The sequence below is a fragment of the Paramormyrops kingsleyae genome, chromosome 13, assembly GCF_048594095.1.
Source record: "Paramormyrops kingsleyae isolate MSU_618 chromosome 13, PKINGS_0.4, whole genome shotgun sequence".
Lineage (NCBI taxonomy): Eukaryota > Metazoa > Chordata > Actinopteri > Osteoglossiformes > Mormyridae > Paramormyrops > Paramormyrops kingsleyae.
In genome coordinates this window covers 26,521,532-26,533,961 of record NC_132809.1, presented here as the reverse complement: position 1 = coordinate 26,533,961, position 12,430 = coordinate 26,521,532, and the positions used below count along the sequence as shown (strand labels likewise).

Genomic DNA, 12,430 nt, shown 5'->3' with positions numbered 1-12,430 from the left:
GGCTACTATGGAACAGCGAGTAAGTGTGTTCTGTTGCCACATGTCACATTTGCATACTACATATTCATTGATATGATTTCCAATCGCATCCGTCTTGCAGAGGATTCCCTAGAGTGAGATGCAATTGACTGCATGCATATAGCAATTAAAAAAGGTCCTGGGGGCACATGAGGCTGACTATGGAGACAGGAAATTAGTCTCCAGCATCAATGTTCAGGTACAGACAAAGCACTGCGTTTAACAGAATAGATTTACACACCATTTGAAGTCACCTTCACCAATATCCATTTTCTCCACAGATGACGTGTGATATCAGTACCTAGTAAGTGATGCAAAATGGTCTGGTTCTGTCCACAACTCTTGTATCTTCAGAGTCTGCATTGGGTAGCAGCCTAGAGTCTGGTTTGTTAACTGAAATATCACAACGAATCACAGCCTTTTAAAGTGACATGTTCCTGAAGTCAAGCTCCACTCCCTAATGTACCAGCCTAATGGCAGTTCAGTCAGAGCTCCCTCTCGATAGACAACCAGACTTGCGGTAGATTAACTTCGACAGAATGTTTGGGTGTCACAATAACCAACTTTGACAATCCCCATCTTTAACATTTCCTGTGTGGTACAGGCCTCAAGTACAGACCCACCAGTACACAGGCAATCCCTGAGATTTTAATATATAAAAAAAAAAAAAAAAACACCCAACTCATGGGCAGCACAAAGTTACGGACTGCCATAAAGGCTAAATTAAACTACCAAGTTCAATGTTTGTAATAATGAATGAACATGCTACTTTGTGACGCTCATGAAAGCATTGCATGGTTTCAGCAGTCTGTGGGCTCAAGGTACAGAATGTAGTTACGTTACCATATTTCCCCCCCCCAGACTTTCCTACAAAGTTAGACAAAGACAGACATGAATGGATCTCAATCTGGGGACTGCATAGGATCAAATGCCATCGTACTTCATTCCATCACCTGAATCATTACACAAAGATGCCCAAATGAAAGACCACAAAGCAATCTGGAGACACTGTCACTGGACGAAGTGCAAGAACCCAATGAACATGGGCAAACCCAAACAAGGAGCCAAAAGTAATGCTTCAACACCTTTATTTGTGCCCAGTCAGAACATACTCCACATCTGCAGGTAAACACAGCAAAAAGGGGGAGGGAAAAAAAAAAAAAAAAAAAATGCCCACAATGAGGTTGGATTTAAAAAGGGAGGGGGGAGGGGAAAAAAAAAAAGCTGGGCTAGGCAACAGGCTCAGCACGAGCACAACTTAACACAAAAAACTGGTTCATCTGCACATAGCTTAATATATCTGAGGCTGAGAGAGGAGCCAGGAAAAGCAGACCAGCATGGTTCAATACTCCTTCCTCGTACAGGAAGTCACTTCCTCATCCAAAACAGTGTCACAAGCAGCTTCGCCCATGACCGCTGCCAAGGACCTGCCCTTCTGCTGACTAGTGTTTAAAACCACCGTTTTTCCCCTTCTCCGAAGTGCAAATTAAAAAAAGTGCAACTACTTTAAAACTATGTACACATCTAAGGTCTAAGTCTGTTCCAGGTTGGCATCCATGAATCCAGGTTGGGGTTTGAAAACACGGCAACCTGAGTTGTGGCAGCATCCAGCATGGTGCAAATCAACTGGAGGACCTGCACAGGGCAATGTTTCACCTTCGTGCCCCAGTACATCTGGAAGGGAAAAAAGGAAAAAAAAAAATCCCCAGTGTCACATGGGGAAGGGGGGGGCAATGGAAAAAAAAATGGGGGAAATTAAAAAGCCGCCAGGTTGAGTCAAAATTTCCCATGTCTCGACTAAAAGTGTGTAAAAAAATTAGTAAAAAACTGCATAAAAATTTATGAAATGCGACTGGTTAATAAATGAGGCCCAACTCATCTCCCAAAGTAAAAAACCAAGCAGGTCGCCAATGAAACGGGCCGACCCACTGGTGGAAGGGATGGGGGAGAAATTGAAGGCACTGTACTGGATTGGGCAATGTGAAAAGGCAACGAGGCCTGCATGATCATCCGCCAACATGCATGTAAAACAAAAAGACTGCTCTTAAAAAAAGAAAAAAGGCATTTCCCCCCAATCAACATCTTCAAAGCACTGGCTGGAATCATCTAACTGCAGCCAGCTAGTCTGAGTATTTAGCCAATATGAGGTCTTTCCAACGCCTCACTGTGCATAGTGCCATCGTGAACGAGTAAACAGCAAAAATAGCAAGTGCAAATCGTGAACTTTCTACAGTGGTTCTTGCCCCTCCGCAAGCCCAAGTGGTGTTCCGTTCCCATGGGTGGGGGAGTGGGGAGGGGCCTGCACTTGAGCCTCACTCCATAGGGGTGGGAGAGCCAGCGGCAGGAGGCCGAGCGGGGGAGCGGCAGTGGACGCACAGCCGGCTGCCTAGCTGGACTCGCGGTTCTTCTGGTTGCGCATGAGGGGCCGGTGGTTGCTCAGGATGTCCATGGAGTGCTGCCAGTGCCAGCAGGAGCGGCAGTAGTATTTAAAGCAGGCCTGGGGAGAGTCAAAGAACAGCTCTTGTGTCACTGCACTGTTGAAGACTAGGAAAAGCTTCAGGGAACAGCATCAGCCATCATCCTTCACACAACTTATGCAATTACTCGGCTGGCCAAGGGATTCAAACCCATGATCTTCTAGACGTGAGCACAGACCCCTAACACTGCCGAGCTCAAGTGACCCAATCCCATAATCCTTCCATCCTACAGTGAATGTCCCCCTTCACCATAACCTGGAAGCGGACAGGAGCAAAGCAAGTTCCACTCACCTGATCTCTGCAGAAGAATGGACCGGGCTGCCGGTTGCATACCTGGCACGTAGAGTCCTCCAAGTAAGGATCTATCTGCACCTAGGAGGAGAGGGGTGGGGGGGTCATGCCCAGATGAGGATGCCAAGTGGGTAGGTGGGTGGGTGACGAGTTACCTTTTTAGTGAACTTGGGAGTCTTTATCTCCACAAAGGCTGCACTGACTGCCTTCAGATAACTGCGCTGGTTGTTGAAGGTCACACGGCCAGATCCTGTCAGAGGAGCCCATTCAGAGATACAGCGCTAAGCAGCAGCAAGTTTAAACAAAAAAGGTAAAAAAGAAGGGGGGGGGGGGGAGAAATACTTGCCAATTGGATACTTGTGCTTGTCTGTGTCAATGCCCGCATACATGACGCCCCCAAAGAGGTCGTTCATGATGCTGGCCAGAGCTTCTGCGTTGAGCATGCCATGCAGGGCTCCCACAAACACAGTCTTGCTGGGGTCCAGGCGCTGGGACGGACAGCGAACGTAGTTGCTGTCGGAGATCACCCAGGGAATCACCTGTACCTGTGACGGGGTCAGAGGTGAAAGTTCACTCCCAGCCTGTAAGATCCAGGAATGTTTCTGCCAAATCAGGCGTTAGCATGTGTGATGTTGACCCATCCACAATTTATGGCAGCTGAAAGGCTTGAATGGGACAAGGAACTAGACATTTATCTGGAAAAATGGCAGGACCAAAGAAATCTCATGTTCAAATGCTAATGCTGTTAGCATATCACTGCTATCAAGCTGTATGGGGGGGGGGGGGTGCAATTTATTTATTTTACAAAAATGTTTATATTGATATCGCTCAACCAATTAATCTGACGATTTAAGAGTGTGCAATCTTATAAAATATTTCAATTCACATGTAGTAGGAACCAGACACTGCGAGGTGCGTTGCAGTTTAGGCACTCCAGCTTGTTACGAGATGTTTTTGGACAGTGCAATGGAACCGCTAGAGGATCTGCTGAAAAGCCACGTGCACGCAGTGAGTATGCAGAGTCCCCACAAACACACAATGTGGCAGTGTGCAGTGACAGCACCACTCACTGTCACTCAATGCTAGGCTTGCCCAACATGCAAAGTTACACAATTTCATGTACGCACAATTGTCACATCGCAAGGACTGCGATATTCTTTGATGTGAACCTAGCAGACTAAGCCACACTAACAGTCATAGCAAACAAAATTTAGAAAGATTAGCAATTTTAATGGCTCCCCTTTCCAACATTTTTGGCAGTCTAAAAACGAAGTACGTACAAGATGTGGTTTGGTCATATATGGCCAATACTCTATCGGTCTAATCAGTGCCGATACAGATCTGAATATCGGCTCGGTGCACCTCTAATTTATGTATCAAATAGCACCCTCTACATTTCAGTGGCAGTGTCAGGGATACTCCAGCAACGTTTTCAAGATTTGAGACCAGGATGAAGACAATATTGGGTATTGGGGGGGGGTGACCTGGGGATTAAACACTTACATCTTTACAGCGCATCCTCCGACTGGACATCTTGAAGTAATACTCGCCGTAGTCCTCAGGGTGCAGCATGTCTTGAGTGCAAGCCTGCAGCAGTCCACGCACAGAGCTCTCGGACTCGAACACCAGGTACACGTAGCCTACAGGAAACGGCAGTCAGGCATCGACAGGCACACGCACAGAACCTGTCCGCATCCCCACTTACAGCTAGGAGTGGGTGAAATGGCAGAAGTGTCAGCATTTTTGGTTAGAATTACCATCAATGACAGAATGTCATTTACAAAGTAACCAAATTAGAATGTTAGTCATTTAACCAGGAATTCTATACTTACAAGAAACTGCTAGTCGCATTATGAGTCAGGGACTGACATAACTGGTACACAAGTATGCATTACGCATGCAAATGATCGCATTTGTGCTGATAAGTGGCTGCGCATTTTAACCTTATACTGGGAATGAAGTGTGCAGTCACTGTATAAAGGTTAAAATGCGAAGTAATTTCTCACAATAGTGCAAAGGCGCATAATAGACATACAATGACCAGAAATTGCCACACGCATAGCTTTATATGGCAAAACGTGTATCAGTTACGCAAGTGCCTGATAATGACTTGATATGCAAAACTTGTGTATAAAGCAGTTTAGAAAAAATGGTTAGAAAAGACGAGTTGTTTGAGATCTAGTCACTAAGTTGAGATACTACTCTTGACAATGTATCCGTTTTAGTGCAAGATACAGACAGCACCGAGCTGTTATGCAGGCCTACACTAGTTTCACGTCGGCCATTTTGGTCGTTTTGTTGCCTGCGTTTCTGGAAGCAGCATTGCATGCTGGGTGCTTACTGCTTTGCCCTCTTTATAATAAGTTCTTGCGAAAGCTCTGAAATGCTAACTAGACACTACTGCACCCGGCCGCAAAATCTCAGTCACATCACCCTCCGCTAACTAGAGCTATGAGCCACTGCGGAAAAGTCAGACAGGAATCACCAACACCAACACACCCCATTCAGTGCAGGGACCACCTTTGTGCCCACACCTGGGACCCCAGTGCAGCCCTGTGTGCAAACTGAGCAGCTGGCTCACCACTGTGCCACCATGTGCCCTGGGGGGTAAATAAAGGAGAAGGCCTACCCACTGCAGTACCTTTGGGCATATTACCTTTGGGAGGGCAACGGGGATGCTTGCCATCCTTACCAGGCCACTCCACACTCAGCGGCCCATAGGTGTGGAACGTGTGGATCAGCCCGGCTGAGGGGGGGGGGGGAAGGAGGTGGAGTCAGAGTGTGACAGGGGGGGGGGTTGGGGGTAGACAGCAGTCAGGGACCAGACCAGGCAGATTTTCAGGGTGCCATTTTACGCTTGCGTCACACGTCACATGCACAGCAGCGCAGACACACGCATGCTGGGTTACATGCCAACATGTTAGCGTTGAAGTTCTTCACTGGGAGCGAAGATGACAGAAATGCAATATGTCACACACACAAAGCCAAAGTAAACCGTGGGAGAACCACCAGGAAAGTAGTGAAACATTAGAGGTAGAACTTTATATAGTATGTTTAATAATCAGTTTAATCTTGAAAAGGAATGATTAACGGTTTTTGATTAGGACAGTAAAAACGTTATAGCAACACTTCTAGTGCATGGAGTTTAAATGCCCGCACAGTATGACGTTATGAAAACGCTTGATCTTAGTCTAGCTTACTAGCAACGCAAGATCTGAATGTGCATAACATGCGATGCTGGTATTACCACGCACCTATTAAGTGTACTACACTCTTCCAAGCTAGTACTATGTTGGAGGTCAATTTCCATTTTACGCAGATACCTTGACAGCAGGTGTCACCATTAAGACTCAGCAAGCACCCACCTTCAGTGATATCCCAGGGCACCCCGCCCAGGAAGACCTTGCAGGAGTACAGGGGGTTTTTGTAGTTGCGGGGAGGCAGCTGTCCACTCCAGGTGAAGGTGGCCTCATTCACAGCTGCAGGCAGAGCAGAGAACCAGTGACAGGGGGGGCAGGTAGAGGCGGACAGCCAGTGACAGGGGCCACACAGGGACTATACTAATGTTTACATGGGAGCAGGAGTTCCACAGCTGTTCAGCAAGCTTAGCATTGCCCAGAACGGAGCTTGGGGTGACTTCAGTTTGACAAGCCTGATCAAGAAGGATGCAAACAGAAGGAAGGGCCCCCCCCCCCACAGGACTGACAGCAGCACAAAGTGTCTGCTGCATACACGGGTGGGTTTGTCATCCCCCCCCCCCCCCCCAACCCAAACCAAACAGCTAAAGACCAGAACATGCTGCTTCAGCATCTCTTAAATATGGAACGCATCTAATATAAAGTACAGTGACATTTGTGGCCAACGTGAAGCAGTTTGAATAAAGGTAAACACTGCTACAACTGCTGCAGTAACCTGAATTACTCCAGTTAAGAAGAATGAACAAAGGGCCTCGTCAGTAACCAGCAGTGCACAGGATAAGTAGCCCCCCCCCCCCCAGTTACCAGCAGCCTGCCGATGCAGCCTTGCCTCCCTCTCAATGCTAAAGGGGCCATCTGCCGTCTCCAGCAGGTCCCAGTTAGGCCACATGGAGGCGCCGGGCCAGCGCTTGGCCAGGGCGCCTGCGGCAACAGCGCCAGGGGAGGGGGAGGTGACCATGGGTGAGCTGTCCTGCTCCAGATGGGAGCCCAGGCCCAGCTTCAAGGCATCCTTCTGCAGGCCAGACAGCAGGGGCAGCGGCGGGGAGATCCTGAGGGAAGACTGCCAGGGCAGAAGAGCCAGTCACCAGGCAAAAGGGGAGGTAGCCCGGCCACTACAGGATGGGTGACTTTGGGACACAAGGCGAATGCTGATTGATTCACTTAGTATTAGTGAATCAAATGCAAAAAGTAACACTGATTTAGGCTACATTCCATTTGAACTCCGAACTGAAATTCCTTGGAAATTTCAATTGGAACACCCCCTCAAATTGGTATTCTTACTCGGGAAGTCGGAGGATCACACAACCCCAAGCTCTGAATTCAAGATGGCTGCACCCATCAACAGAACTTACGCCTGTAGTTTTACGCTGATTACTAGCACTTGAGACTTATTTGTAGCTCTTTAAAATCAGTTGTGCACACAGAACTATCCAAGCGCTATCGTGGACGTGTTGCTATGGTGTTTTAACACACACAACAATATAATGTGCCGTTATCCACAGATACCGCTGACAATTAAGCAGGCTAGAATCGGAGCTCGTTTCAGAAAGCAGGATTTCTTGCTTAGCCAGATTTAAGGTAGCCTGGGCTAAATGTAAGTGAACTAAGATAAAGGTTTTAAACGGGGGTACCTTAAATCCAACAAGTTATCCGGCTAAGCAAGAAATGTTGCTTTTTGAAACAGGTTACTGGTATTGCCAAATGGCTTTCCGACTTGCTGTACTGAACGTGGTTCTCTTAGGTGATGCCATTCCTAGCTCAGACTTCCGACCACCAAGGTAAATGGAACGCAGCATTATCTAAAGCGTAGATAAGTAGAGGAAGTGTTATACATACTCCTTGGGATTCAAATCCACAACCTTTGTGTTAGCACAATGCTCTACTTGAGCTAGAGCAGCACCTGTAATATTACTCTATGTTGCTCTGCAGCATGTGCTTTACTGGTCACTAAGGCACCATTAGATACAGCTCAGTAAGCAAACATAAATTTACAAACGAGAGGAGGCCATTCGGCCCATCAAGCTCATTTGGGGAGAACTTAATAGCTCAGTTGTTAAAATCTTATCTAGCCGATTTAAAGGAACCCCGGGTTTTAGCTTGTGCTAAACTAGCAGGAAGACTATTCCATACTCCAACTACACGCTGTGTAAACTTAAGTGTACTTTGAAGGCCCTGATCTAGGGGCCAAATTACTCTGTACACCAGCTGACCCTGCACCCCAACACCAAGCTTCTCATGTGGTTTTGGACAAGTACACTTCTGAAATCAGAGGTGATTAAGGTGCCATTTTAAAATCAGAACCAAAAGCTTTGTCAGAACATGCAAGACGTACTTGAGAATAAAAACCAACTAGGCCTGGGGTGTTTGAGGCCTGTGTAGGTTCACTTACAAGCAGGTCACACAGGTGATCAGAGCTGGAGCTGAAGCCGCTAGTCTCCGAGTCGACGGGACTGCTGGAGCGAGAATCCAGCAGGGAGCGGGAGTCCAGGCGGCTGTTCAGCCGTGCCATGCTGGGGAACTTGTCCAAGAAGTCCGCTGCACCCAGAGGCTCATGGGAGGGGAAGCCCAGGGGTTTGCCTAAGATGTGGCTCAGAGGGCTACTCAGCATCCCAACACCTGGAGGGCACACAGGAAGCCATGGACACCGTAACAGAGGCGAGGTCATGGCAACAGATCTAAACTTGGCGAACTGGCTGCCAGCTGCAGGCAGAGCAGAGAGCCAGTGACAGGGCAGGGGCAGGACAAAAGTGTCACAGATTTAGCTCACGGCACATTTAAGCAAAAGCACGATGTGCTCAAATCTGAAGTTAAAAGGGACAGCGAGCTTTCATTCAAAGCATCTTCAGACCAAAGTCCAGCAAGATTACTTCGTTTTACGACATATTAGCATAGCAACAACTTTGCAAGTAGGTCACGCCATCCCAGATGGATTAAATCAGCACAGAGCAGAAACCCCAAGACCACATGTGTGTAGAACACAGCATGGAAGAGCTGAACACTCCCCAGCACCTGACAACCAGACAGGACATCATAATTCCCATCCCTGGACTAACCAAGAGCTCCTTTCAGACGGGGACACCAGCTAGCTAACTGCAACACGATCTTCCTGCCCCCAGCAGCGTGATACAGCCTTTCATGCAAGAGGACCATCTGCTAATTTCAGACATTCAGATCTGGGCTGAGAAAAAGCTGCATATCCAGTAGATCCTTCTAGAACAGGAACCCAAACCAGATGCAAGCAAGTCCACTAAAAAGGACAGTGCAGAAGGCTTGTTCAGGAATGCATGCTACCTCTCAAACTCTTCAGAAACCACCCTTACACAATTAGACTGAATACTACTTCGCGCTCAAAACAGCCCCTTTCGGAAGGGGGCTTTCACATTGGGTACTCACCAGAGGGGGTGCTTGAATGGGCGGTGGGGTCGGGGTCCTGGCTGCTCCAGGGGCGGTCCCACCCCGACAGGCTGAGGGAGTGCAGGCCCAGGCCTAGGTCGTGGATATCAGGCAGCACCCGGGAAGGGTCTGGGCCAGCGCTGGGGAAGAGCATCCTGCTTCTCACAGCAGCCGAGTCCGAGTCCTGCAGCTCTGTGTGGGTGGGGGGAGGGGGGTGGAGAGGGAGCGTCAAGCAGGCAGGCTGCACCAGCCAGGGGGTGGGGGGAGCTTCTTTATTTTTAAAATCCTCCTGGCACTAACGGGAGGGACAGCCATCTCCTTCGGCCCCTGGGGTGTGCAAGCGAGTCGGGAAGCAGCCTGGTGACTGCACCTGCTGGGGGGGGCGGGCGGGGGGAGTGCCACCTGCAGCCATCGTGCACACAGACACGCAGAACTTCCAGAACAAACCAACTGCAGCACTGTCCCACCCCCAAAATCTCCAGAACTGGAGAGAATCCAACAACCAGTCCTGACTCAGCAGCTCTAGTGTGAGCAGGAAAGCCGTATCCTGGACTGAGGATATATTTTTTTTTTGGGGGGGGGGGGGGGGGGGGGGGGGCGGTGGCTAGCTCATCATCTGACAGTCTGGATATCACCAGTCATTTACAAGCATCCACTATGCATCGCCACACCCAGATTACCAGGGTCTGGGGCAGTCAGACAATTCTTAAATCAGGACCTATTGAGATACCATGGGGCTGTGGCATAAGGTAACAGCCACACCTATAGGTTGATCCGTACAGAAAACAAGACGCCAGCCTCTGAATAGCCATTCTACTGAATGTTTAAATTTGAAAGGGGGTACCGACTTAAATTACCAGCCTCTTTTGCAGTTAAAGTTGATAGAAGATGGCAAACCGGCCACATATAAAATTCCAGGGCCCAGAAAAAAATGGCTTCAGCCAGGACCCCAAGACACAATCCCCACAGCGGCCCGACCCCCCACCAATGACAGCAGAGCACTCGTTTATAAAAACTGCTTTGATGCAAATAAACCAAACCCCACACACACTCATGCCACCAAGGGATATTGATTTCCCCCCCCCCACACACAATGAGAAATGTTCACATCTAATTTCCACACAACAGGTACTGGCTCAGTGTCTGGGCAGGACAAGACAGTGCAGCAGGAGTCAAGGCCCCAGGGTCCAATCCAAAGGAGCAAATGCGGAGTAGCCTATTGCAAACACCACAGCAACAGGCTATTTAAAGGTACTGAACCACTACAAGGTTTTTTAAAGGGTATTTTGGGGAAGGAACACAGTTATACCCTCAAAGCGCATCACTACTGTGCCATTTGAGAGCAAACGAGCGGCTTGGTCTGCTGTACAATTGTATGACATTAAGCATGTCTTTAAAGTACTTGCATGAAAAATGCCCAATAAGCAGAATAGTTATTCCTTCCCCTATATTTCCAATAAGTAAAGAAACTAACCACAAGTCACATCTTTACCCCAGGACACCCATGTATAGAGCTTACCTGACACGTGGTCACGCTTGGCCTTAGTGACCGGTGTGGTGCACACCCCCGTGAAATCCAAGGAGTTCCCCAACATCGTGTTCATTCTGCGGAAGACGTCCGCATTGCTGCAAGAGGACAGGGCCGGGGACTCCGTGTCCCAGCGATCTTGGACTCCAAGATCATCTTTTTGCTAATAAAAGTACACAGAAAGCCACCTATGATAACCAGAGCGAACGGCCCGTCGCAAACAGCCACCAGGAAAGGGTCACGTGATCCGGGGCTGACAATGACATGCGGCAGGACTTCGTTATTTGGCAGGGAACCTCACGAGTGTCTCAGGATACTGGAAAAACACATCGAAACAAGGCAGCAATATTTCGGACATGGTCCTCCTGCATACGTCAAAGACGCCAAGTGCAGTCATGCGGCTAAGGCCTTTAACTTCGCTCATGGCGAGGTCATTTCCTAACATTTCGTATGCTAAAGTTAAAACTAACAAAGATTAGAGAAAGCTTTCTGCCTCTACCTTACTTCGTTATCTTAAACTTTGGTTTATGACCGAGCTCCCAGTCAGTGAAGCCACGTCGCAAACAGCCAGCGCCATTAGCGATGCGAGGAAAGGGGCCTTAACAGTGATAAGCAGTGCGCACCTTCAAAAAAAGTACAATTAAAGCACGGCTATGGCTCATTTGGCGATAAAACAGGCCACCCAAAGCACCAATTGTGCAAAATTAAGTACAAACATATTTCATACACACCAATAAACGCAGCTAATTTCTAAAGTGATGTGTGTGGAAGATTTGTGCTGTATTTATTATTTTAAACGGCGTCGCCTGCAAAGAGATTAACAGGGGATTTTTTGCACGGCAGCGCTGCCATGTTTCTGCACACTTACCAGAGAAAAAGCCATGGTACTAATGAAGGGCAAAGAGCAGAGCAGCGCTTCGGGCAGCGGGGACGCGCGTGTGAGGCGAGCCAGGCTACTTAAGGAGGCGCGCATCGGGGGCGGCGCTCGTGATTGGAAAATCTCGAGTCCAGGAAGGAGGGGTGGCAGCTGCAATTAAGCAGGGAAAGGTGGGGCGGCGCAGGCAGCAAAGCACAGGGGAGGGCTCACTTTGGGGTGCCTCACTTTGGGGCGCGTCTCTCCAGCCGGTTTTATCTTGTTTTGTCTTGCCCGTGTTCGCCTGCTTGGGGAAAAGTAGTACGAGGCCACCGCTGGTCCATGTGATGAATGACAATCACTTGATCAGTCGATACATTGTATAGATGACGAAAAATATGGAGCTCTCTGCTGTTCGTGCGTATCTTTCCAGATTTTACATTTATTTGCTCAATAATTTTACATCTATCGCTCCCTTTTCTCAGAAATGCACCAAAAATAAAGGGGGCACAATGGAGAACATACTGTTAATAAATAAGTCAATCATGAAAGAATAAAAGTTTATATGATGGTTCCGTTTGTGATTTTCCAGTATTTTGCAGCATTTATCCAATTCCCTTATTTTTGTTTCAGCCAAAAAACTGTATATCTGGTTCATGTGCTAGCTGAAAAC

The 12,430-nt window shown here is 48.2% G+C and overlaps 1 protein-coding gene across 3 annotated transcripts; it reads right to left on the bottom strand.

The window, feature by feature from the left end:
* Nucleotides 1–1,089: 1,089 nt before the first annotated feature.
* LOC111857408 (cytoplasmic polyadenylation element-binding protein 1) lies at nt 1,090–11,933 on the bottom strand. Of its 3 annotated transcripts, none has more exons than XM_023838251.2 (12): nt 11,773–11,933; nt 10,896–11,067; nt 9,377–9,568; nt 8,373–8,599; nt 6,788–7,043; nt 6,152–6,265; nt 5,428–5,532; nt 4,290–4,426; nt 3,133–3,331; nt 2,942–3,036; nt 2,787–2,867; nt 1,090–2,515 (listed from the first exon to the last, which is right to left on the bottom strand). In XM_023838251.2, exons 1-12 carry the CDS (start codon nt 11,875–11,877, stop codon nt 2,405–2,407), a joined length of 1,794 nt encoding a protein of 597 aa, XP_023694019.1. In that variant the 5' UTR covers nt 11,878–11,933; the 3' UTR covers nt 1,090–2,404. The 3 variants fall into 3 exon arrangements, with proteins under 3 accessions (XP_023694019.1, XP_023694020.1, XP_023694021.1); XM_023838252.2 differs by having other exon boundaries at nt 5,443–5,532; nt 11,773–11,932; XM_023838253.2 differs by lacking the exon at nt 5,428–5,532.
* Between the last annotated feature and the right edge of the window lie 497 nt (nt 11,934–12,430).

Bases quoted from the DNA above. Each gene is read 5' to 3' on its own strand.
- LOC111857408 (XM_023838251.2), bottom strand. From the start codon at position 11,877: ATGCGCGCCTCCTTAAGTAGCCTGGCTCGCCTCACACGCGCGTCCCCG. The intron at 11,068-11,772 runs GTAAGTGTGCAG...TACTTTTATTAG, and splicing joins GTACCATGGCTTTTTCTCTG to CAAAAAGATGATCTTGGAGT. The intron at 6,266-6,787 runs GTAACTGGGGGG...CTCTGCCTGCAG, and splicing joins GCTGCATCGGCAGGCTGCTG to CTGTGAATGAGGCCACCTTC.